The sequence below is a fragment of the Cheilinus undulatus genome, linkage group 16 (assembly GCF_018320785.1).
Source record: "Cheilinus undulatus linkage group 16, ASM1832078v1, whole genome shotgun sequence".
Taxonomy (NCBI): domain Eukaryota; kingdom Metazoa; phylum Chordata; class Actinopteri; order Labriformes; family Labridae; genus Cheilinus; species Cheilinus undulatus.
The window spans coordinates 21,661,646-21,687,801 of NC_054880.1; the positions used below are offsets into that span (position 1 = coordinate 21,661,646).

The 26,156-nt window shown below is 39.9% G+C and overlaps 1 protein-coding gene across 2 annotated transcripts in view; it reads right to left on the reverse strand.

The window, feature by feature from the left end:
- Positions 1 to 26,156, reverse strand: part of jarid2b (jumonji, AT rich interactive domain 2b) — a 144,741-nt gene that overhangs the window by 73,232 nt on the left and 45,353 nt on the right. The window contains exon 1 of one of the 2 annotated variants that reach the window (XM_041808763.1): positions 3,516 to 3,590. The exons of the other annotated variant lie outside the window; for it this stretch is intronic. Coding sequence (XP_041664697.1) covers positions 3,516 to 3,575 — 60 coding nt within the window. The 5' untranslated portion in view covers positions 3,576 to 3,590. Of the gene's footprint in view, positions 1 to 3,515; positions 3,591 to 26,156 lie in introns of those variants that run through there. 2 annotated transcript variants of the gene reach the window in all.

Here is a 26,156-nt window from a genome sequence, read left to right on the forward strand (position 1 = left end):
AAAATTTTTTCTGCCATCCCCATTTAGAATGTATCCTCTATCCCACGTCCAGCTCTTGTCTGGCAGAAAGAGCTAATGCTGTAAATAAAAAGTGTGAACAAGCAACTCTGGACTTTTCAGGGGGAAGACAAATGATTGTTCAGAATTTTTTAGGAGTGCATGTGTTAAAACAGCTATTGATTTAAGACAGCTCTAATGTGTGTTCTTTCTGTTTTATTAAAAAATATCAAAGCTGGAGGGCAGATGTACGCAACAAAAGGTGCAGGTTTTAAAGCCTTTGGCTTACAGGGCAGCTGTTGGTCTGTCCTTTCTCATACTTTTAACCTTTAAATATTAAATTTGTATAAAGCAAGGTCAAGTAACTGTAGCTACAGCCCATAGGCATTATTTACATGTCAATAAGAAAATACAGGAAACATGACACATTTGTAGCAAGTGCATGTTTGAAAAGCTGTGATAGCTTAAGTAAAGAAAAAAAGGAAATAAAGATCCTAAATAACAGGGGAATCTCGGTGCATATTGTTCCGATTTCCATTTCTCGCTACGTAGTGACATTAGCATGACACAGCATTAGCATAACATAACATTAGCATGCAGCTAGACACAGGGCACCACATTAGCATGAGAATGTGCACAGGACTGCGCCTCACCATAATGCCATGATAGAAGAGTGTTAGTGTGATGAATGGGTAGGAAGCAAATGAAAAAGGCATCATGGGACTGTGAGTCCATGTGTTGCTTATCTTTCGCAAGGAGTCTTAAAGAAGATGTCATTGTTGAAGAGGTCACAACACATCCTTTTCCAAGACATGGCGGTTTTCTCATTCGAGTCAGTTTCAATAACCGTGCAGCACATCAAAAGATCAGTTTATTTTAAAAGTTATATTGCTCATATTAAGACTTAAAAAACTTAATAGAAAACTATTCCACTGCAGTGAGCCTTGTTAAAAAGCGTTTTGAGTGAGAGTCCAATAACCATACTTCTCCCCCCTCACTCTGCTACACTCAGTGCTCCGGCAGCTGTGTTTGATGTTGAACAACGCTAATGACTAAAGGAAATGAGATTAGGACATGAGCAACAACAAAGAGGTATTAATAAATAATGGAAACTGGAAATAGCTTTTCTCTAGTCAAGCCATGGGGCGACTAGATTTCAGCTGCGAGGTTTGAGAAAAGAGGAGAAAAAAACACACACTCTGTCTTTGTGCGAAAGAAGCTAATGTATGCTAATTATCTGAATTAAAAAACATTTCTGATCCTGTCGGGCTCGTCTTCCTCCTGTCTGAGTCAAATGTAATGGAAGAGGCAGACGTGAACAGCGCTGTGTGTGGGAGCGCTTTACTGATTATCCAGTTGACTCAGATCAGTCAGAGCTGGCTCTGCGAAGCAGCTGGCGGGCATCGTGGTGACATCAGCATGGGGTGTATTAAAAGTCTCCACCTCGCGAGAGAATAATTACTCAAAAATGTTTTAGCACTACTTTAATAAGAAGATAGCAGTCATATATAGAGCTCCATTAGTGAGCTCTCAAAAAGGCAGAAACAGAGAGGGAGTGTCAGCCTGGTTTTCTCTCTGACTGGCTCAGGAAGGATGCAGAATATGAGGATCAGATTAACTCGCCTTTTTTCACACATTCATAAAGATGATTCTGAAATGATTTCTGCATGGTAGAACTGGGTGCTTTTTCCATTTTTTATACCGTCAAACATTAAACCCCATATAGTATGACCACCAGGTGTTAAAAACATTACACAAAATGCAGGTCTGACCAAGCACTTGTTGGGCACACACCTCTACAGGCATTTCATTTAATCCTTTAACATAAGGGTCCATCAACATTACTTTCTTAAGGGCTGTTATCAATGCCGATTATTAGTAGAGCATGTGACGAATATCAGCTAAGTGGAATCGATATGCCGTTGTAATGATAAACAAAATTTACATAATGTGGCAAAAGTTAAACAGCATGTTGAAATAATTAAGAAAAAATAAACAGTTTAGCACTTGCTCTGTCAATATGAGAAACAGCACAGAGCAACACAGTCAGGAAACAGGAAGTGATGCCATGCACTGCCTGTGTCAGTGCCACCCAGGCATCGGTGTTAATTGGCTGGTAGTTGTGTGACATCGAGCCAGACATTATGTGAGACTGTAGGGAGTAAAAGCAAAAGCAGAGGGGAAGATGCATCTTGCAGTGAAGCCAAAGTAACACATCTTTCAGTTAACTGATTTGGTGGATTATCTGCAAAGTAAAAGGCCGATACGGCCAATGTTGGCATCGATAATCAGCCTGACCTATAATCCGTCTACCCCTACTTTTACATAAAGCTTTGGGTCCAAACAACAACACTGAGGACACTTTTTATACAGGGGTGCTGGAGGTGATAAGAGATTTACAATAACAGAATTGTTTTCATGCTTCAGAGGCACAATGAGCAACATCAAGACTGATTATCTAATGAAGTTTTGCCTCTTTTTATCCTCTCTCTCTGTGCACCACGGCGTATATGTGCTCTCTTTTCCTCCCTTACTCAGAGGTAACAGGAGAAATAATCTAAAACTGTTATCAGACAGGATCTGGGAATATCAGCTACTGTTTTAGAACAGATAGGGCTGTAAACATTACTTGTTTTAGCTTTGTGCAACAATAACAAGCTCTGTCCATATGTGTGTTCACTGTAGAGGAAGCTAATAAAGAGTTACAGACCATAAGGCATACGTTCTGAATGCAAACACTTCATATAATGTCTCATTGACCTTAACTCTGGTATTTGGTTTTTATACATTATCAATATTTATGATCAAGTCCTCAAGAATCACAAATATTGTCAATAGAGTTGTTACCATAATTAAGATTTAAAGGGAGTATTTAAATCAACATTAACTTGAGACATTTTTTTCTAGGTGTATACTACGCTAAGGGAAGATGAGTTGTGTTGGCCTCTGTACTTAATAAAATACTGGACCATAGAGGTGCTGCAACGTGGACGTTGGGTATGAATGGAAGTTGGAATTATCTGAAAAATATTGTTGGAAGTGATTTGGGAGAGTGGAGCCTGAATAATTATTTTGTAGATGAATATACAAATTTGTAGAATATTTATGTTGTATATAGTTAATAAATTGGGTCATGAAAATATAGGTGGTGTATGGAGGTCAGATGGGGCAACTGGCCCACATATTTCAATATGTAAAGTATAGGTAGACTAGGTTGTTATATAACTTCCCAGGTCATAGAAGTTTGTCAAATGATTTTTCAACATCTAGAAGTAACATTAATAGCTGCTTACATCATACTCCCAGAATTATACATGAGCAAATCTAAATAGCGAGTCCTTTTTTAACCATTTAAGAAAATCTTTTACAGGAGTTCACTTAGATAGCATCTTCACACAAAGGCAGTGGTGCTGCTGCTGGAAAAGGACACAAATTCTTAAGGCATTTATTAAAAATGTTCTTATTACACAGCACTGTTTTCATGTCATTAAAGCAACACTGAAGCTGTTTTAAAATACCTTGGGCCAGTGTATTACTGTGAGGCAATGCCAGATCTGGTTCTGTCTACATACATTCATCCATACCCACAAGACACCAGAGATGTGTTGAAAAGCAAAAACAAGAAAATAGAGCCAAAAAGGAAAAACACTGCAAAGACATAAACAGAACAAAATTAGTAAAGATAAATGAGGTACTGTTTGTTCACAAGAGAGGCCATAAAACCACTACTTTCTCAGAGGAGTTTTAATTGAAGTAGAGCCAGTTAAAGCTCAAAGTTCCAGATATTTTTGGAAGATCAGATGGACCTCAGGTGAAGCAAAGTGCTTTCTTGGTGGATTAATATAAATCCACAGGTGGGCCTGAATACACAAGTCTGCATGTGAAAAATAATTCCTTTAAAATCATTGAATTTGCTTTATCTCCCTGTAGTAAAAACAGAAACAATATGGCCTCATTCACTCACTTGATTCCCGTCACATTGCTTAATATTTTTTGACACTACTGACAAGACTGAGGACTTTGCTTGTTTATCATTCTTTTGTGGAATTTTTTTGTCTCCTCAGCAGACAAAAATAAGCTCGAGCAGAGTTTTGTTTTGATTTTCCAGGTCTGCTCAGGGGGCCTTGGGGACGAGGCCTCAGCGGTGGTAAAAACGAGGAGGGGGTGGATAGATTAAAAGCTGGGTGTCTGTGCATGATGGAGCTGATGGATGACAGCTGAATCTCCCTGCATACGGAGCTGCGGATATACATGAGGCAGCTTTGCCGTGTGTTACAGAGGTTGGTAGGGTGTGTTTTGTGTGTAGCAAGCACCTCATTACACTGTCGCACGTGAGTGCATGCACATACACATATAAAGGTAGTGCAATTATGACATTTTCTGCTATAGCTAATGTCATCTAATCCACTCTGGTGTATGTGTGTGTGCATGCTCAAGCCTGCCAGGTAAGCACCAATTATCCAGACAGCTCTCTGGCGTTTATTGCCCTAGTGGTGTCACAAGGCCAAATGTACCCTGACAAACACACTGTATTAAAAATAAATCTCAAACTTTTTTACTTTTAAATAAATTCTGGGGTATGCATATGCCTGCCTGGAACACAAAAACACAGCACACAGCTGCACCAAGAGGAGTAAAAGGGATCTGAATCCAAGAGTGACCTCAGAGTTCATGTGTATTTCTTTTCTCTCTGGTTTCTTCAGAGTTTTTGGCAGAGAGCCGTGGATATTTCCTGCGCTGTGTACTCATAGCAACAAGGTCTGGCAAAAAGGTACAGAGAAAAAATGCTGACTGTCTTCTCATCAGCTGTGCAAAGCTCCACTGCTCTATTTCAGCCGAGCCCTGAAAGCTCACTATTAGTTGTTCATAACATCAGATCATTGGCAAAATGCGTTTTTGCAACCTCTGCTCAGCTGCAGGTTAACTGTTTATCTGACCTGAGAGGTAGCTGGCCATCTGTTTCAGACCTGTGTGTGCTTCCCAGGTGAAGAATATAAGTGTTGGGCAGCAAATGCATGCAAAGAAAAATCCTCTAAAAGTATTCACACCATCCACCAGAGCACGACGGAGGAGGGGAAACATCAACTCAAATAAGCAATAAAGCCTAATTGTGCTGCATCTCCGTTTCCCAGTCAGACATTGTGTGTGTGTTTCTGAGGTATTGCCAGAGCTCTTTAGAGACAGCTCTTACACAGAGCACTGCCAGCCGAGCGCTACCTGGCAGTGACACACACATCCACACCCCGACCAGCTCCCATCAGGCTGCAGGAATTCCACTAATGAGCGCAGGGACCTTTTCCGTGCCCGTGTGTGAGTATGTGTATGTGTGCAACCAAGTGATGCTTGTGTGCCTACTGTCACCCGGCAACCCCTCCCCCGACTCCTCTGCAATACACAGGTAATCCGAGCTGTGAAAAAGCACACAAATACGCAGACAGACAGCTTTTAGGCATCCATAGGGATGCTGTGCTTGAAAGGTAAGCCTCTTTCTCCCTCCCTCCCTCTCTCTCTCTCTCTCTCTCTCTCTCTCTCTCTCTCTCTCTCTCTCACACACACACATGTGCTGCGATAAGTCAGACGCTGCTTCGAAGTATACCAATGTAACACCTCTCCCGCTGGGCTTCTTTAAACATTTTAACCCATAAAACTTCTCATGAAAGGTTGAATCCAAAAAGAGGAAATATCACACCTGAGAGAAGAGAACATTTCTTGTCACATTTAAAGTCCCTTTTCCTGATAGTTTCTTGGAATAAGCCAGGACTTTACTGCTTCAGACTATAATCAAAATGCTTAAGCAAAGAGGCTTGCTGTGCCTTTTTAGCAACTTTTCTCCTTTTGTCATACACATGCTTTTAACCCATTTAAGCCTGAAAACACAAATTATAGCCAGAAAATTCTATTTTTTTGGAACTGAAATGCTTATTTAACTTTCTACTGAAATCCAAAAAGTCCAAATTTCCATAAAATTTACCATATATATTTTTTGTATCTCATTTGATACATTAGGTGTTTTTGGTAACTAATAATCCACTTGAGGGCATTTTTAGCATTTATCAGATTCTATTCAGAAGTCTTTTTTTAGTAATTTTATTGATCATATTGATTAGATAGAGGTATCATAAAAGTATGTATCAAATATGATATAACGGGCTTTAAGGGGTTAATGGAAACTGAAAAAATATTCGGCAAATAAACCTTTTGAGGTAGAGACCAACTAACGGTGTGCTGTTCATGAATGAGCTGGTTCAACAAGCTAGCTCTTTCATATGAACTACAGGAGATGCTCCCTTTCACAGCCACTTTCCTTTTGTCCATTTTTGTCATTATTTAGACCAGTGGTACCCAACCTGGGGTCTAGGGACCCCTTGGTGGGGTTTCAGGGGGGCGCGGGGCCCTGTCTCCTTTGATGTTGGCGAACTATGATGTACATATGCTTTATGCCAAAACCTTGTATCTCAAAAATCAACACTTTTCAGGGGATAAAAATAGCTGTATCTTTCAATTAATTTAACACTGAATTGTCATAGTTAGATTCTTTTTGAAATAAAAAAAAAATCACATGTAAAGGGTGACTTACAGCACTTATTTATGAAAAAAAAATTTTAAATTATGACAAATGGTGATACAAGGTCTTGGCCCAACACCAGCAATATATTCTATTTAATTCATGACTAGAAACAGAATTTATGATGGCTGCTAAAAAGTTTTATAAGGATAACAAGGATCTGGTCATTTTTGGGCAACATAATTCAATTTTTTAGGAAAATAAAGTACAGTTGGGAATATAAATACTCAAACCTCAGATTTTCAGACTTTAAAAAGTTGTTAATTTTTGAGAAAAAATAAAATAAAAAAAAAAATCTTAGTTAAAAGAGTCTTGAGTTTGGACATTAGAGACTCATTTAAAGTTTTTAAAATAGGCTATTAGATTAATAACAGTGAAAAGTCAAAACTGAAAACAGTGTTTGGGTTGTTGACTTTTCAACTTTATCGTCTCAAGTTTTGGTTGATAATTTCAAGCTTTCTTCTTGAAAGATCATCTTTCTTAAGGGGGCTTAGTTTTTCCTTAGATACAGGTAGGGGTGGGCCCTAAGAAAAAGGTTGGGAACCACCGCTTTAGGTTGTTAACTTTTAACAAAGTTATTTTTCTTGAATGTGTTTCAACTTATGGGACTCAAAAGCCACTCAAATAATTGTTTTCAACACAACTGTGGCATTTGATGGTGCTACTCTACATTTAGATCACTTCCTGCTCTCCATCTGAAGTTCTTCGCTGTGACGTGATCATCTGAAAACAACCTTTAGTTTGTGGAGAGCAATGATTTGACCAAAACAGCACACAACATACTAACGTTACAAATTCCATTCACATACAACCAAGGTCAAAAAACTTAAAACAACTATAACTCTTGAGCACTCGATATGACTTTACAGGAAACAAATATGGTGACAGAATATATCAGATATTATAGTTGTTGGGTTACTTTTCAAAGAGCTTTCAGGAAGAAAAAGAGATATGAAGAAGTCTTCAAAACTGTGTAAACATAAGTTTTACATGTAATAGCCTATGCTGGAGTTGAGTAAGAACTGAATAGTTTGTTCCATGTGACAATCAGTGATGGATTGTAAATATTGAAAATGCTCAAGATATACTGTTTGTAATTGATTTCTGACTTTAGAACCACAGAAAAACTGTGATTTTTCTAATTTTTGGAATTAGGACCAAAATCAGCTAAAGTATCTCTAGTGCATTCCCTGCTTTGAATATTTTAGTCAAATAAAAGCTAGTAAAAAACAAGAAAAACATCTTGTTGTCAGAGTTTTGCCAACAATTCAGTAGCAGAGCCAATGTTGAAAAACTTGCAGTGTTGTATGGATGATACACGGTCAATAGCCTGAGTGCCATTAATGCATCTCTACATCTGTCTGTGTTCATCTAACTGAATGAAAAGTGGGCCTGGTTCCACTTCACAACCCCGGCCTTCCTCAACAATCCTCTCTCCACAGCAGCCAGCAAATCCGATAACTCTGTTAGCTGATGAGGAAACAAATGCATGAGCTGTGAGAGCGGATGCGGAAAAGAAGATTCTGGATGTGTTAATAGAAACAGAGAGAGGACGGGGATGAGAAGAGGAGGATGTACAAGTGGGTCCAATTTAACATGTGAAATTACCTGTAACACTACTGGCTGAAAAGAATGTGCTGTCCTCTGGCTCTGTGTGTAAAAGTGTGACAGAAAGCAACGCTAACGTCAGCACTGTGGCTTCATGGTGCTACTATTTCCTGCACAGGAAAGATGGAAACCACTGATTTAGAAACATGATTACATCTGTGGTTGCAGTCACGTCAGAAAATTACATCCAATACACTAATTCTGGATAAAACACCAACAAACCTAAATAAAATAATCAGTCAACATGTTGCTTCTTTGGAATCAACTAAAAGCAACAACATGCAACTTTTCTACACTGAAATAAACAGTAGTTTCATGTCAATTTGAAAGAACAGATAATTTCTAACTTTTGCAGCAGGCAGCAGCTCAGTAATAAAAGGTGGGTAAGGACTAGTTCACACACCAGCCTTCAGCTTAAAAGAACCTGTCTTGGCACTGTTTGATACAATGGCGAAGGCTAAGAGACAGAAAAAGACTGACTAAATAAGAGTGACTAAGCAAGAAGCTGACCCACAGTAAATACAGGACAGGCTTTTACACATTGGTAGGAGGTCGGCTGCAAGTCTGACTCTGTGCTGTTGTATGGGTGGGTTATGCACATGCACACAAAAAAGTGAAACCTGGTTATATTCCTGAACGTTGCCAGTCGGCCAGGTTCTCGGGATTCTTTCAACATCTCTACCGGATTTGCTATCCTGTGGTAAATGGACTTCAACTTGCATAGCCCTTCTAGTCATCTGGTCTGACTACTATAAGGTCACACTCACCAATTTGCACCTTTTCACTCCACATTCACACAGTAACGGTGATGTGATGTGATCATCAATGTTGACTAATCCTATTGATATGCATCCATACATGTCTCTGAAGCAGTAAGAAGCACCTCTTTCATGTTGCTGGTTCTGTCCTTTAAAAATCTGTTTGCTTTCTTAGAACAGTTCTTACACTCTTGAGAACTTTGCAGAGACAGTTTTTAAAAAGGAGGCTGTCATGCAGGCGTGTAGACACCTCCCTGACACCTGCCATGCAAAAGCATAAATAGACATTAAAATAACTAATTTCATATTATTTATCTGAGTCTTTGCTTGATAAGCCTGAAACTGACATCAGTATTAATTTGTCTAGTTAAAAAATCCTTTCAGGAGCTTTAAATATTCAGCTTCTGTCAAAAAATTAATAAATAATATCCAAAATAACAACAAACCTTCAAACTTAATCAGGAGTAATTCTCAATCTTGGTAATCTGCACATATGTACATTTCATGTGTGTATGTGTGCGTGCGTCTTCGCTAGCTGTTCTAAAAATAGCGCCTCTATTGCTGCCGACTGTGCGGATGTCATAGCAGAGGAATGTGGGCCACGCGCCAGCTGTGATCTGCTCTACAAAATCCAGCCCAAAAAATCTGTTATTCTAACACACATTTTCCTTCAAAGGACGGATGAATAGACAGATGGAGGAGAAATGTTATTTTAACAAAGCTCCGGGTTATTGTATCCAGTAGTCAGGACAGTCTTTACCCCACTGCTACCCCTCTTTCTTTCCTCCTCCTCCTCTGCCTTTCACATCTTGATCATTTCTCTAACACATGGGCTCCAGATGATGGCAAGGATGTGACTGCTCGGGGTTCACAAGCAGTGCAGATGACAGGGATAACACTTCTTACACTCCCGAATGCACTAATGTAACCTTTCTTAAGGTTGTCTAAACTATTTGTGGATTAGAAGCGTTAAAAGAATGTTGATTAGGATCCTTTGGGGAAACTAAACACGACTGCGGAGCATTAAAGAAAAAGAAGGGAACAATGCAGAAAATTATGGCAAAGCAATAATAGAGAGCTCTTCAAAGCAATCTTGAGAGTTAAAAATGCAAATAAGAACATCTGAGCAGCATGTTAAACTTGGGATGTAAATGATGCCTTTTGTTTTCAAATATGCACCCTGGCACCTTCTAACAAACTGTGACAAATGCCTTTTAACAGCTCTAATGTCAGCATAAGTGGCTAAAACGAGGCAGACTTCCTCAACGACAGAGCACGTGTTCTCGCTCAGAAATCCCACATTCCGATCCTAACTACATCCTGGTCCTTGTGTCCCTTATGGGCTCAAGTAGGCCGGATGCTTAGCTCAGCTTGGAGTGCAGTGAATAGGGCGAATGGAACAAGGTTGCAGGGTTACTGGGGACGAGAGGCCCTATATAATCGCCTCATTACACCACAAGCTCACTGCATCGGAATGTATGCATGGGAGAGTGTGTGCATATGTGTGTGCGTGCAGCCGGAGGGCCTCCCCTTTAGACTGGCTGTTGCTGGGATAGCCCCAGCAGAAGGATCCAGACCACGTCCATGGTTTCAACAACTGTTTTAAACTTCAAGAAGTGAGTTTTAACACAATAAAACCAACGATATTTTCTGGGTTTTAAATCATATTTCCAATAAGCATGGAAAAGTCTGACCCTATGTTGTCTCTTTTTCTGTGTAACTACCCAAAAAGGTTTCTCCTTTAACAGAACAATGCCCTGTGTTTGCAGCCTGGCCAATTACGTCTCTCCTGCTGAGTTAAGTGTCAAAAAAAAAGCGCACAAAATACACACATGCAAACCTCCCTGCGTCCGCACTGTCAATCATATCAGCTGTCTGCACTCGCACACTCCTGCACGCACACAAGCAGGCACGGTCTGAATCTATCTGAGCGTGCTTAAGTGACAGACTGCCAGTGCCATTCAGCCCTGTGGAGCATAAAACGCTATCAGGCTGGTAAAAAAAAAAAAGTAGAGCAGAAAGAGAGAAAGGGGGGATGGAGGGTGAGAGCTTTGAAATACAGACTGTGACTGAGTTTATTTTGACTGAGAGAATTAAACTTCACAGTAATGTGAAGATTCTCTGAGTGTTTGTGGATGTGAGGTAGCAGAAAAGGCTCTGCTGAATAATAAGGGGTTTAAATTGACCGGGATGCCCACCCACATTGGCTACATGACCTCTAGCCTTAACACAAACAGCACTTGACACAAATCTGCAACAACACTGGTCAGTTCTTCAACTTGCCAATCCCCATCCTGTGCTTTATTTTAAGAAAAATACAATGAAACAGTCTGGGGAACTCGTATGTCTGACCCTTAAATTTGCCCAAGAACACAACACAAAGAATGCAAGGGTTCTGCTGCAAAAACCAGCACTGCTATCTCAGGATGACGACATATCTAAGCTGAGATCTTAAGAAAGCAACCGGAAATTACTTATCACAGGCAAACTGATTAAAATGAAAAGTATGGATGCATGTCTGCTAATGGCTTTCATTATTAAAACAGACCATTTCATGTTTGTGAGGCTGGACACTTAAAATGTATGCAATAAAAAGAATGAAACCTCTCTTACAAGTTGACTGATGAATTAGTATCAACAGAATTTCTTAGGTTAGTTTCTTAGGTTAGAACATACACATTGCACTAGAGAAACATTAGAGAGAGGCACATGAAATGTGGAATATTTCACTGGATGCTAGAACTGTTATTGTGGGAATTTCAAGTGTCTCTCATAAAGGTAAATGTGTAGAGTATGATACCAGCTCTGTGCTGGGGTCTCTGAGAGCTTCACAGCCTCTCTGCCATTGTTTTTAGGGCTCAGTTGAGAAAAATTCCTCTTTTTTTTGTTAGACTTGGCAGGTTGAGGGTGCCAAGCATTCCTGCAGAGCAATGGTACTACAATGGACTAAAATACAGGTCTCAGGGTAAAAATGGATTTCCAAATATACGGATGTGTACAGAATAAAAAAACCCCTATACAATAATAAAAGCCTCATTTAACACATTTCCCCTCCAATTCTGTCCCGATATGTTTTTCACACTGGCACCTTGCAGCTGACTCCATGAACACTGCGGTCATGTGGAGTTCTGATCGACGGCGCTCCCCAACGTGCTGTCATTCATCACCGTCAGAGTGGCCAAAGCTCCTGTGCCTCACAGTTATTCCCTGAGGAGCCGTGGAGGACCCTGCCGCTGATCCCTCTTAACAGAACCACACTCCTTCCTTCTCTGTAGCACACACAGCAGCCATACTCATATTAAAATATGAGGTGTGACTTCTAACAACAAAGCAATCTTTTATTTCTTTAGGTTGAAAAAATACAGATGACATAAGGGGCTGAGTGTTTCAGCAGATTACAGAAATCCCTTAACATAATTAAAGTCCTATCAGTGCTTCCATTGACTCCTACATAAAGGCTGTGTAGAGTCTAAATGCAGTGGAAACATCTGTGAAAGTGAGCTTTACTGGGCGCATTGGTGCTCTGTATGTACTTTATGAATAAACCAAATCATGTCCAGCAGACTGCCTAAGGCTACAATTCTCATGGACAATTGTTTATGATATATTTTCCCCCTTTACAAGCAAGGTCACACTTCTGCTGCTCAACCAAAACAAATCTTATTTCAGAAAGTGGAACTACATTTTCATTCTTGTAATGGGTTTTGGTCACATTTAATGCACTCTAAGGACATAAAAAATTGAAACTGTCGGTAGTCTGATGGGGTATTATTACCTTTTGATTCAAGTATCAACACAAGAAATTTGAGTTTATTTCATACGACAGTGGCTGTGATTTATTGCTAGAAACTAAGCAATAGCTTTTCCAGTTGCCAGCTGCAAGGCTTGGCCTTTAAATGTGGCAACACCTGACACGTTCTCTTTTATTTGGAGCGTGCCTGCTACAGTACATGACCCCGAACATCTTAAAGCTCCCATGAGGAGTTTTTAGCCGTTTATGTAACAGACTGAAATCAATAGCAATACCTCCACACAGCCTACAAAGGAAAACCAGACTATCAGGAAGAAGATTTATTATTCTTTTTATCGTATTTCCAGTTGCCTGCATCTATGTAGGTGTCAGGGTAGGAGGTGAAACAGAATATAGAAAATTTTCATGACAGATACCAGTGATACACCAGTGATATGCAGCATTATGGATATCTATGTAGGGATTTAAAATATAACATTACTACATATATCCTTGGGTACCCTCTCTCCAAAAAAAATGTCTTTGGGTTTTTTTGTTCTCAGCTTGTGTTAACAATGACAGAACAGCTGGGACCTTCCCATCATGTCTCATAAATGTTTTTGTTCCATATGAAAGCTCTCACTGCCACTGCATTGAGAAAGAAAGAGCCCCCTGTCCACACATGGACACTATGTTGGAAGTTTTGTTGCAATAGAACAATCTCAGAATTGACTTAATCAGCTCTGGGCTGCCTGTCCAAATGGAGATCAGTTGTGAAAAAAGCCTAACTTGGCTAGAACACTGAGGAATAGGTGGGGAAGTTGTGCTCTGAGTGACAGCTTTGGTTTCAGAGACTGGTGCATCTCCTCTGAAAGTTACATATCAAACCTTTAAGAAAGTGTCTGTCATAACATACTGAATGCAAACTCTATGTGTTTCAAAGCATTTCTAAGTCCCTTTACGGCGTGTTAACTTATCGTGCCACTGAGCTAAAGCCCTCTAACTCCCACAAACAGAAGGAGGGGACAGGAAGGCAGGAACAGGAAACACAGAAACTGCATTAGTCCTGCGTGTTGTCTGACAAGAACAGCCTCCAGGCGAGTAGGCTTACAGAGAACCACCTTCCTCTGGTCAGTTTATGCAGCATCCGATCTCTACGAGAGGAAGAACCCATTTGTATGGAAGTGAGACGGTGCAATGGCAGCGCCTGAGGGGGACTTCTCCAAAATCTCCCTGTTAGCCTTGGATAGTCAGACTAGTCAGAAAGACTGTAAGATTACATCTGGAATCCAGTTAGGTAAGGCTGTAAACAATCAGACAGGAAGACGCACAGAGGCAACGCTACACTGTACACACAACTCACAGAACAACAAATCATAGCCCGGGGCTTTAAACTCATTTACCCTCGCAGAACTTTGCTCGAGCTCAGACAAGCAGCTTTACTAGAAAGACTCATTAAATCCCTTTTCCACAACAGGGACATAAAAAGATATTGAGCGTGTGAAGAAGGCCACTGCTTGCCCACACAAGTCAAGAACTAAACGACTGTATGCTGTGAGACACAAGTTAGATCATCCAAAATGACTGTATTGTGAAAAAAGACGCTGCTTGAAAGCATCTCCCGCAGACTGTAGAGATGCCTAATAAGTTGTCATTGAGTATTTGGATACCGCTCGCATTTCAGTTTAGACTTCAGAGGAAAAGAAAAACAGATGGCCTCTGCACCTCCCTATCTCACCCCTCGAGCCTGCCTTGCATCGCTTCCGACCAAAACAAGTTCAACCTCAGCAAAATCATTTTTAGATCCACTGAATGCTGCCGTCTGCTGATGCCAGTGTGATTATATCATTGAAGATCGATAACAACCTGTGTGTGTGTGTTTGTGTGTGTTACAGCGCTGCTTTAGTTGAAGCACTGGTAAGGCCTAGGGATAAAGTTCTCCTTATATATCTATAAAATGACTCTGACTTTAACCTTACATGACTATTGTTTCCCAGTCTAATGCATGTAAATGCTAGAAATAGACCTAAAACAGAACCATCAAGTGACAGCCAACCTACAACTGACCACCTAAACTGGATTACAACAACGTACACTTACTGCCTTTACCTGGACACCAGAATGTTTGACAGTAGCTTTTTTACAGGGGGTAGAAATGTTCAATTCTTTTTGATACCATGTGTTTTAAAGTGATAGAATTTTAATGATTAATAGCATCAACAAGTTACAAAGCTTCAATCAACCTCTGACCTTCTTTCAATCTTGTAAAGCCAAAACACTGAGCAAAAGACAAAGAGCACCATCTAGGGAAGGGTGTAGTTTGCATGCTAAACAGTTAAATCAGATCTCTTTCTAATACCAAAGATGCACGAGGGTTAAAGTAATAAAGTAATGATTAACTTTTTTAATCATTTCAGTTCCACAATCCTGGACAAAACCCTTCTGTCTAAATGGTTACACAGCTGACCACCATTGTTCCAAGTTCCTATCGATACCACTATCGATACTTTCTACAGTTTGTTGGAATGACAAAATGACGGCAAATATTCAAACTACAAGTGGTCTTAGCTAAGTAGTGCTTCAGTTAAAAAGCTATGATTCAGTCAGTCACATCTATTGTACATCCCTCAAATATAAACACACTCTTCATATTCACAACTGTATTTATTTAAGTTTCTCATCAAAAACTAGATTTTCCCATTTTTATTTGACATTTGAACATATGACAAGCTCCCCTTGCAAGAACGGATGTATTTTTTACACAAGTTATATCTTAAAATGACATTACATCATAGAGCCTGTGAGACTCGATGAAAGTGTCGGTAAGCTAAAATGTTATTGAACCAGGTCCGAACGGACCAGGGTTTTCATCCCCATCCCTAGTCCTGACTGTGTCAGGTTATACTAACATTTAACTGAAGCACTGAGTAATGATTTTCACCATATTCATATTGAGAAATCTGGATGTTAACCTGCAATTTTGTCACAACACGGAGACACGTTTTGTTCCAGAGAGGTTGTATGCAGCAGTGTCTTTACATCATGTTTTAGTACTGGAACCTCACCAGAGGTGAAACCAAAATAGCACCAGGTACTAGGTATAATCCTTAAAGGAAAATAAAAGGAAGCAAACAAAAAATAATAGAGTAGAGACAAGTTACACCAGTAACACGTAGTGGAAAAACCCTACATGTGAAATGCTCAGTGCTACATTACTGGCTCAGTTTCACGTGAGACTTCAAAAGTTAGGTGCTGATGAAATATTGGAAGTGTACTGTTTGCTCACTCAGAGTCATGTTTACCTTTAAATGTACCATAGACATCCCTACACACTGATTCTATCATGTATTTTCACAGCAGAAAATATCAGCCTCATCACAATGACCTCAAAATGATAGAAGCAAAGTAGCACACAGCAGATTGTGGTTTTAGACAATTATTTGAGAACATTTACATGTCAGAAAAAGGCAGAGTAAGAATGAGACACACTCTCAAACAAAGAACTAACAACAGCACCCTGATGAGAATAAAATGGAAGGCCTGCCTTTCTCTCCTCCCACAATGCACCACTCCATTACAGCATAGTGGGCTGCCTCTTTCTCTCACACATGCATGCAGCCAAAACACTGTCCAGTGTTGTTTATTGAGATGGATGACCACCCTCGAGTGGCCTGTATCCATGCATACACACAGCTCAGTATATGCATGCACACACAAGTGTACAAACACGCATGCACATGGACATTTTAAATGTAAACAAATCATAAAACAAAAGAAAGGTGTGTAGAAGAGGAAAATACAACAGTAGGATGAAGAATAAGAGGAGAAAGAGAGAAATAAGGGAGAAGAGGAGAAGTGGAGCACACAGTGGTTCCTGTGTGGCTGCTCTGGGCCTGGTGCCGGTTGGCAGTGGTTGGTGTGGCCCCCTTTGCAGCTGGTGGCAATATTAACCCGCCTGTTGGCAGACGGGTGGTGGGGGCATGCAGGCAACAACTCTCCAGGCTGGAGGTGGAGCATTGCTCTGTGGATCTCTGTGTGTGTCTGGGTGTGTTTGTGTCCTGAGTTGCCCTCTGTTGGCCCTGATGAGAGCGAACACTTGTGGGTTAGTCTGACTTTGACTGTGCAACTGTGCGCACATGCCCTGGCTCTGTGTATTCGAGTGTTAGTCTACGTGCAGCTGCTTGCAGTGGTAGATGGCGTGAGGATTCAGATCCTAAACAATACAGAGATGAGAACATGACTCAATATTGGCTCGAGCTCCCAAATCCCATTTGAAAACACTGAACAGAATCCAGGCCTGTGGATAACCTCAGACTGGAACATATCACTCCAAAAGTTAAGGCTCTCTGGCTCTACCTCTGCTCCAGGACACAGTGTGTTTTCTTCGTCTGAATGACTGTTTAAGGTTACGGGCTAATACAGATGTGACAATACCTCCTTGTTAGTGAAGATACAACTACATAGAGTGAATACTGTATACTCAAAGACTTTTTTAATGCTCATGAAAACTTATCAGCAATGTCTGTAGCTCTAGAAAATAACACGTTTGCTCTTGTGAGAGTTGAAAACCAGTCTTTAGTTAAACAAATGTAATTGACTGAAAACTCACTGGTTTGAATGGCTCAACATGCCATGTAGGTGAAGCAGAACAAAACGGTATCATCAGCATAGAGTAGGGTTTTACAATCTGTTGCAGAGGATGTAATATTGTCAATGTGTATTGCAAACAATAGAAGACCCAGTATTGAGCCTTGTGGTGCCCCCTTTTGATAGTGGCATTAAAAAAACAGTAATTATCTAAAACCAAGCATTTCTTCCCTCTGTCAGGAGTACTGAAACCATCTATTGGGTACAGAGTCAAAGCCAATCTCTCTGAAATTCTACAAAATCTACAAACAATGCAGCATTGTATTTCCTTTTGTTTACAGTAAAAATAATAAGTCACAGTCATGATGGTACTGTATTTACTTTTGAACCTTGACTACGGATGAGTAACGAAATCCGGTACTGACATGGTACCGGTACCTACACATCCCATACTTACCGGACAGAATTACAACATAGACATCACTACTTCATTTCAAAACCCAGCCGCCTCAAATAAAATGCAAAATATTTTATTAGATTTGTAAATTTAGTGACACCAGTTTCCTTTTATCGCATGTTCGATTGGAATCTTATAAAGGCACATCTGTGAATCATTTACGACAACCAGACAGCTTTTAGTCTCCCGCTAACTTTAAATAAACCTTTTCCTCTCAAAAGCATTGATTCAGGTCCCTTTAAGGCACCAGCACCATATAAAAGTAACAATACCCATTTGATTTGATTTCATTAACTAATGACGAAGATTTTTGCATCAAGCCATCAGAACAAAAATTTACTCTCTCTTTACTGTAATCTTAAATGTATGAATCTGCTGTCAAAGGTGTGGGTTACTAAGAAAGTGTTTTACTTTACATTTTGCACAACAAAGACTTTCAATGATCCATACATTTGACTGTAAAAAGAAAATGGGATGAGATTTCTTGTTCAAAAACCTTACCATTGAAAGCTTTGCATGAAGAAATCTTTTTATATCACTTGTGTCTTTTAGTCTAACATCGAGTATCAAAGTATTAGACATGGATGCCAAGGGAATAAAAAGTTCTCACTCATAATGCACTTTTGTATCATTTTATCTCTTTCATGCAGGTTAACCATGAAAGGAAGCGATTAAACTGACTAAAAACTAGAGCAGGAACAAAAACACTACAGTAAGAAAAGCAAGCTTTAAGATTGAATAGGGAGAGTCAAAAAGAAGTTGATTTCAGTATCAGTCAAGATTTAAAAGAAAGTGTAAAAAGAAAACTTTATTTGTGCCTGGAAGTATCGAGTTTATTTCATTTGGAGTATCTGCCGTTTTCCTCACACTGTCAGTTTATAATGTATTGCTGTAGCTTTTTTTGTTCTTTGTCTAATTTATGGTGGAACATAAAAAAAACAGAAACGTGGTATTAGATTTTGAGTCCAGGCTAATAAAGCCTAAGTAATTGATTATTTTAATAAAGGAAATGCTTGTGTTGTCTTTGTATAGTACCGTGACTTTAGGCCTTCTCCTACTATTATTCCCCTGGCTCCAAAAGGTGCACATACTGCTGGTTTAAGAAAGCAGAAAAGTGAGATTGGGATTATATGAGGGTTAATGAGTAATGTTAATTTAGTGCAGTTATGACTCATCAACAGATACAATACATAAGGAGGGTAGAAAAGAGGACTCACAACTGTGCCACAGTGCAAAAAAAAGTAATGGTACACCAACTTCAAGTCTGTTCAATAATTGTGATGCTACACATCAGATCTCTATGCTAGCACAGCCCTGTAAAGCAAAGCACAGAGAGCCATTTTCCACTAGTTGGGCTGATGACAGCAACAACAGAGTAGCTTGTACAGACCATGTAAGGTCAAGTCTCTCTCTGGCTGACAATCTCACTAACAAGCATGTTACAACACAGTGCTCTTCCTACACTACACACACATTTTTACACACTTATAGATATACAAGACAGTCTCTGAAAGACTTAAAAGCTCGCGCTATAGCAGTACTTGTCTGGATCATTACTGGCAGACTGTTATGTACACATACGCACATTGTCAGGGCCAAGAAGAGCGTAGTCGATGCTTTGTGTGTGTCTGAATGTGTTTCCATGTTTACAATCATGGCATAGTGAATATATGTGTTCAAATGTAGCCAAGTCCAAAGAAATTGAAAGGTAGCTCCTAAATGTCATCTTTAGAAACTCCAGCATAAAAGGATTTTTTTCAAAAGTGCATTTAAAATAAGTCTCATCCAGATTGAAGCAGGAAAACTAAAATAAATCAGAATATGAATGAATGAACGAATGAATGAAAACAATGGCCGCCCAGCAGTTCAAATATTTTAATGCAACATTCAACAAAGCAATAATTAGGCCACATGACTATTATTTCATTGACAACACAATTATTCCACAGTCTCCCATTGCTAAAGACTGGAAAAAAAATGAATCAAATTGTTGTGAACAAGCCACAAATATCACTTGGGTGACAAGTTAATTACCCAATTTAACAAAGCAAATAATTACCCTCTGGCTCCGACTCTACGGAACTATTTTCTTTATGGAAATGAGATTATGCGCACGCAGAGGGCTTCAGATACATGGTGGGGAGCTGACGTCTGCAAGAGTTTTTCCACAAAGGAGCTATGTGGAAGCTCCTGGGTGGGTCAGTAGTTTAGGCCTGTTATTACTTTGTTGTGTCTCCTGGTCATTGAGGTAATTCAATATCAAAGAGAGGAGAGAAGGGGAGAGGAGACGGAGGGCGTATGTGAGTGGAGTAAAGCTCCTTTGTTTCGTCTGGCTCACACTTTGAGGTAGTTAGAATCGAGGATGTGCCTGACATCAAATAAAAAAACAGGAAGAATCCCTGTTAGAGAGCTCGGATTGTCTAATTTGGGCAACTGGCTCTGGACTTCAGTAACATCAAAGCTGGTTACAGCCTTTAATACAAAGACACACTAAAAATTGTACAAAGACACATGTAAACAAAGCATACAAGAAGACAGGAAAAAAGCCCACTATTAGGACAAAGCACTGAACTAAGATCCAGGGATACAAAGTGCAATACCTCAGAGATAAGTGCATAGGCAAAAAAAATAAAATGTACAGTAAAGACGCAGGGACACAAATCACATTACACTGAAGCAAAGCATGTCAGAAAGACACAGAAACAAGCACTTTTAAAAGACTGCAAAGAAATGCAAGAAAAACACTTTAATAATGATTACACTTAAACATGACATAACCTGATATGTCTTTAGCTGGTGGCTAACAGTCAGTACATTTACATGCTGTTAGAAAAGTCAAATTACTAAATGAGTCCAACTAAACCTGGACTTTTTAAATGCATATGAACATTTCTCTTAGCTGGACTAGCACAACTAGAAATTGCAGTTGGAGACAGATTTATTCATGCATGTATACACCTCACTCACTGGCGTTCAAGGCATGCTCCATATTCTCTGAGCTTTAGCCAGATGTCATGTTGTTGTCTGTCTCCAGATGCCTCCATTAGCTTTGTATTTGTGGTAAAAGCAAAGCTTAGTGCACATAGGAAATGTACAGAGCTCTAAATCTGTTCACATTTCCACCATGGTCTTCAACCAGCTAGCTGCCTGCTAACTTGTTCACAAAGTCAACATGACAGAGGTCAACAGCTTATTTTGCATCACAGGGTAAATGCTTCTGGCAATGAATAGAGGTGGGAGAAAAAATCGATTCTTAGATGCATTGTGATGTGGAGGTGGAAGATTCTGAATCAATTTATAAATGTACAATAATCATTAATCGGTAATAATTAACTATTTGAATATTTAATACTGTGGAATAGCAGGAACAAAGAGGTGGAACTCTGACACGCAGCGCGTAACAGAGAGATTTACATTAACCAGTTGTTCAGGCTTCACTGTGGAAAAGAACATTTTTATGTTTGTAATTTCAGATATGTTACAAAGAAAGGATGCTGCTTCCTTTGGTTCAATTGTAACTTTCCAGTTTGTGCACGGCCATTGGATGAAGGTTAAAAAATGCCTGCATGTCTAAACGCATCAAGATGATGCCAAGTGATTGGCTGATTAGCTACTTGGGTTAAACAATTGAACAGGTGTACCTAATAAAATGACCAGAGGGTGTATATCCAAGATTCATAGGGGTGACCACTACAAGGCAGAAAGTCTGGAATTTGGAAAAACCATATCCATGTATAATGTCCTCACCGTTAGTTTATAACCTCCCTGCAAGTATGCCACTTATTTTAGAAGAGCGTTTACATTTATGGATTTGTATTAAAAAAAACACACACACAAGTCAGTGTTAGCAATAATCTACAACAACAAGGGGCTGCTGTGTCTGCCATGTCATACATGACTCTTCTGCAGTAGCTGGAGGGCTTTTTTCTTGTCACACCCCACAAACACCTCACCATGTAACCATGAACTAAACAAATGACATGTCTATGTGAAATAACAGCTGCTTTTTGACCTCAATCATCCAAGTTACACACAGTTTTTTTAATAAACTGTCAATAAACCTTTTGTGCAATGCATTTTATTATTTTTGTACGGTGTCTTTTGAGTTCTAGAAAAGCGCCCCATAAATAAAATATATTATCATTATTATTATCATAAAGACCAGTGTAGGTCTGCTCAGTTATAACCTGTATGGAAAGGGCAGCTGTGGGTGTTTACATTTAGTAAAGTGTGTTTACATTTAGCTAAATTAACCAATCATGGCCAATAAACACAAACTCTTAGATGACTTGGCTTTATGGAAAGTGTGTGAAAGTACACACAAGAACTTTAGGATCCACTCAGACATCTTAAATCTTTTTAATTTACTGCATCCTCAAATTGTCGAAGCTAGACCTTATGTAGAATTGAAAGAGACAAGAACTGTGTAATAAATCTATAAGCATTCACTTGAGAACGGAAAGAGCAACCTTCACACAACCACCTCTTATTCACACACACTAATCGTTTTTCTCTTTATTGCAGTCCAGACACATTCTGTTTATTTACCAACACCGATGCCCAATTTAGCCCCGAATGGAGGAAATTAAATCAGGCCTTGTGAAATGGCTACACTTTCCGGCCCTTGTTTTCGTCCATTAAAATGTCATTGTTTGCTGGCCATTTACGAGACGCAGCAAAAACAAATGTAACGCTCAAGGAGTGTGTGTGTGTGTGCGTGTGTGTGTGTGGGGAGGCTAAATGAGAAATCATTAGATTTTATATTGTGATGGATCAGAGCTTTTAGCAGGAAAATAAGGTAATGCAGGTGTTTAGAGAGTGAAGCTGTGAAGAAGATAAACAGGAGGGGCATGACGATAAAACTCAGAAGTTAAAAAAGGAACTTTTTTACATTTCTTACTAACAGCTACGAATTTATGCAATTAAACAAACAAATCATACTGGCAAAACAGCCCCCTAATCTGGAGCAAAGCTCGACACAAGGTGATGTTCCAGATGTCCAGCTAAAGGTCAGTGGTCGAGGGTGAGCAGGTGGCCAGAGAGGGGTCAAAGTTGACCTCCTGGTGGAACCATCAGTGGGCGGGCCTTAGTCACTTTGCTCAAAGGACCTGTCAGTCACAGTCACTTATTTACCACGCGTCAATCTCCGTTGGCCCTGGGGATCTGGCTCACCATTTTCTCTCCAGTCTCTTTACCCCCCAACCAGAGTCTGATAAGGACCTCTTTACATGACAAAGTGCTATGGAAGACCCAGGCAGAGGAAAGAAAAGAGGGCCCTTTCAGCGGCTAGTGGGGAGCAAATCCCCTACCCTGCAAGAGGTTATGGTCACATGGGTCGAATTTAAAACTCAAAGGTGAAAGGGGACACTGAGCTGTGTTCAGGGTGCACAAAGCTTCAACAGAAGTGAATTTTTGTGCCCTGACTTTATCCAGACTTTTTCCTGCTTGACTGCTTTTAAAATTTGTAAAGCTGCAGGGAAAGCAGAAGGTAATATTCAGGAAAATGTACGCAAGTGAGTGAGTGGAGTGCTCACTATTCCTGCATGCAAGTTCTCCACTGTTTAATTCATACTGTAAATACAGACATTATAGGCAAAATTGCTATTAAGGCAAAGAACCGTCATTAGTGTCAGACTGTATTGACCTTTACCATCTCGGATTTCCATAGCATCATATCAAGTAACTCACACCAGCTTGATCTAATATTAAACTTCCAGAAAGTTCCAAATGCTAAAGCTTGAAAAATTCAGTCCTAAGACATTTAATACTTTACATTTTCAAACAGTCACAGCATAATAGACATAATTCTCAGATACTGCTGCACACACTACAAAACAAATTACACCAAGATGCTCTCAATGCCAAAACCTTGAGCTGCGCTTCACTTTGTGCTGCAATTTTAGCTTCCAGCCGAAAGCTCATCACCTCAGTCTGAACCTCGCTCTCCGCTAATGATGTTCAACGTGCTAAAGTTATCACCGCTTAAAAGAGGGAAAAAAAGAACACAGAAACAAGCAATCGCCCTTTTTGTCTTCAAATGAGCCTGGATTCTGAGGGATGTTTTTTGGCATGTGAAAGCGAGTGTTTTTGAGGGAGAGGAACAAGATGTGAAAAGGGGGGAAGCCTGGTTTTCATGGTTTACAAAAACCTGGCAGACAAACAAGGCATCTGTTACAAGTAAGATTTAAAAAAAATTATATATTAGTAGAGAGAAGAGGGGGATTTGGGGGGTTTGATTTTGTTTTGAGTCAGAGCTGGAGAAACTCCTGATCGAGCCATCTGCCCGTGTGAAAGCGATCGCAGGAGTCAGACAGCTTCTGCCAGGGAGAAAAAAAAAGAAAAGAAGGGTGTCACAGGGGAGTTGGTAGGAGGAAGAGAAGGAGGGAGGGAGGACAGGTAGGCATTGTGTCTCCAGTTCCCCTTTCTATTCATTCACCCTGGTTTCTTTTGGCCTCTTGGGGGGGATGGTAACTGAAGAGGGTGTTAGAAATGTCTTGCTGCTCGAGACTGTCATGTGCAGACAGAGGGGAGTTTTGTTTGTAAGGATGAAGGAATTCAATCAGCTGGCATCTGTAGAGGACAACAGAGCCCTCTGAATATCAATAGAATTAGGATTTTTAAAGAGTTGTGTCACTATTTGCAGCTGAATGTTTGTCTCTGCAAGCTTCAAATGCTACAAAGACAATAGAGTCAGAGGGGAGCTTTGATTAGCCTTTTATGTGAATGAGACACAGATTCAACTGACACAGATTTACGCCACAAGGAAATAACTGTTTACAACCCTACAGTTATCAAAATGCTGATTGCCAAGTTGCTACCTCACTATGGGGGCTTTTAATTTGAAAAAAAAGGAGAAGTTACGATGACAGGTCATCCCATAGGCCTGCTGGTATTTCTCCTTGAAGAAGTTGATTTCAAACAACCCCACCCCCATCCCCCACCACCACTGCCATCCAACCCCTCCTCCATATTCTCATTGACTTTTCAAATACAAGCAAATCTTCATCCATCACTGACAGCGAGGCAAAATAAACAATCATACTGTAGATCAATCACTGTCTGTTTAATGCTGTGAAGCGCCAAGGCTGCGAGGTGGGGAGGTTTAACACAGTGCCATGTGGGCTTACATGTGTTTGTCATGTATTTGCAAGAGAAATCCACAACAGGAAGCTTAAAAACCTCCTACAGATGCCATTTATCTGTCAGACTATTTTGGAGTATATAGAAAATGCAATTCAACCCTCTAACACAGAGAAATATCTGACCATGATATCAATGTCTGAAATGACAGGGTACTACAAGACAAAACTTTTTAACTGTGTTATTAAGACAGTATCAAACTTGACATGAACGAATACTAAAAATTGAAGATTATTCTGCAATCAGTATGATATAATGAGCATTTTAGCTCAGATATCCTTAGGTTTTGCTGCCAACACTTAAAAAACAAATAGCCATCAAACCCTGACCTCTATGGAACAACTGCTAATTTGACTGCTACTACAAGATACGCTAATTATGGCCCCATATATGCTTCAGTTTACCTCTGACACCTTTCTGTTTCTGCTTCCCAAACTGTAACATAAATATCTACACTCACCGGCCACTTCATTAGGTACAACTAGCAAGTACCAGTTTCAACCCACTTTTGCCTTCAGAACTGCGTTAATTCTTTGTAGCCTAGTTTCAACAAGGTGTTGTCACAGTTGCTGCAGATTTGTCGGCTGCACGTGCATGATGTGAATCTCCCGTCCCACCACATCCCAAAAGGACTCTATTGGATTGAGATCTGGTGACTGTGGAGGCCACTGGAGTACTATGAACTCTTGAACATTGTCATGTTCAAGAAACCACTTTGAGATGATTTGAGCTTTGTGACATGGCGCATTATTCTGCTGGAAGTAGCCATCAGAAGATGGCTACTTTCTTTACCATTTTGATGCTTGGTTTGAACTTCAGCAAGTCTTATTGACCAAACTGACATGCCTAAATGCATTGGGTTGCTACCATGTGATTTGTTAGTTAGCTAGTTGTGTTATCTGTACCTAATAAAGTGGCCAGTGAGTGTATATACTAGGCATATAGACTAAGACAGGTATTGTGGAGATTCCAAGCCTATGCATTCCCACTTGTACTCATGAAACATGGCAGATGCTGTACTCAATATCATTTTCCATCAAGATCTCCGCCTCTCTTTATCCATGGATAAAGTCTGAGCCATGACTGCAGTTTGGTATAATTTCCACCTAAATTCAGGATGACAAAAGTAAATCAGACTGAACTATGTACAGCTAAATTGTCAAGAGGTGTTGTCAGCAACATCTGATGCGGATAAAATGAAATTTCAAGATAATTTAAGGAACTCTAAAGGGGCATTCCAACTGTATACCTCATTTGTGCATTTGTGGGTATAAAGGCTTCTGACTTCCTTCTACATGTATCTAAAGGGAATTA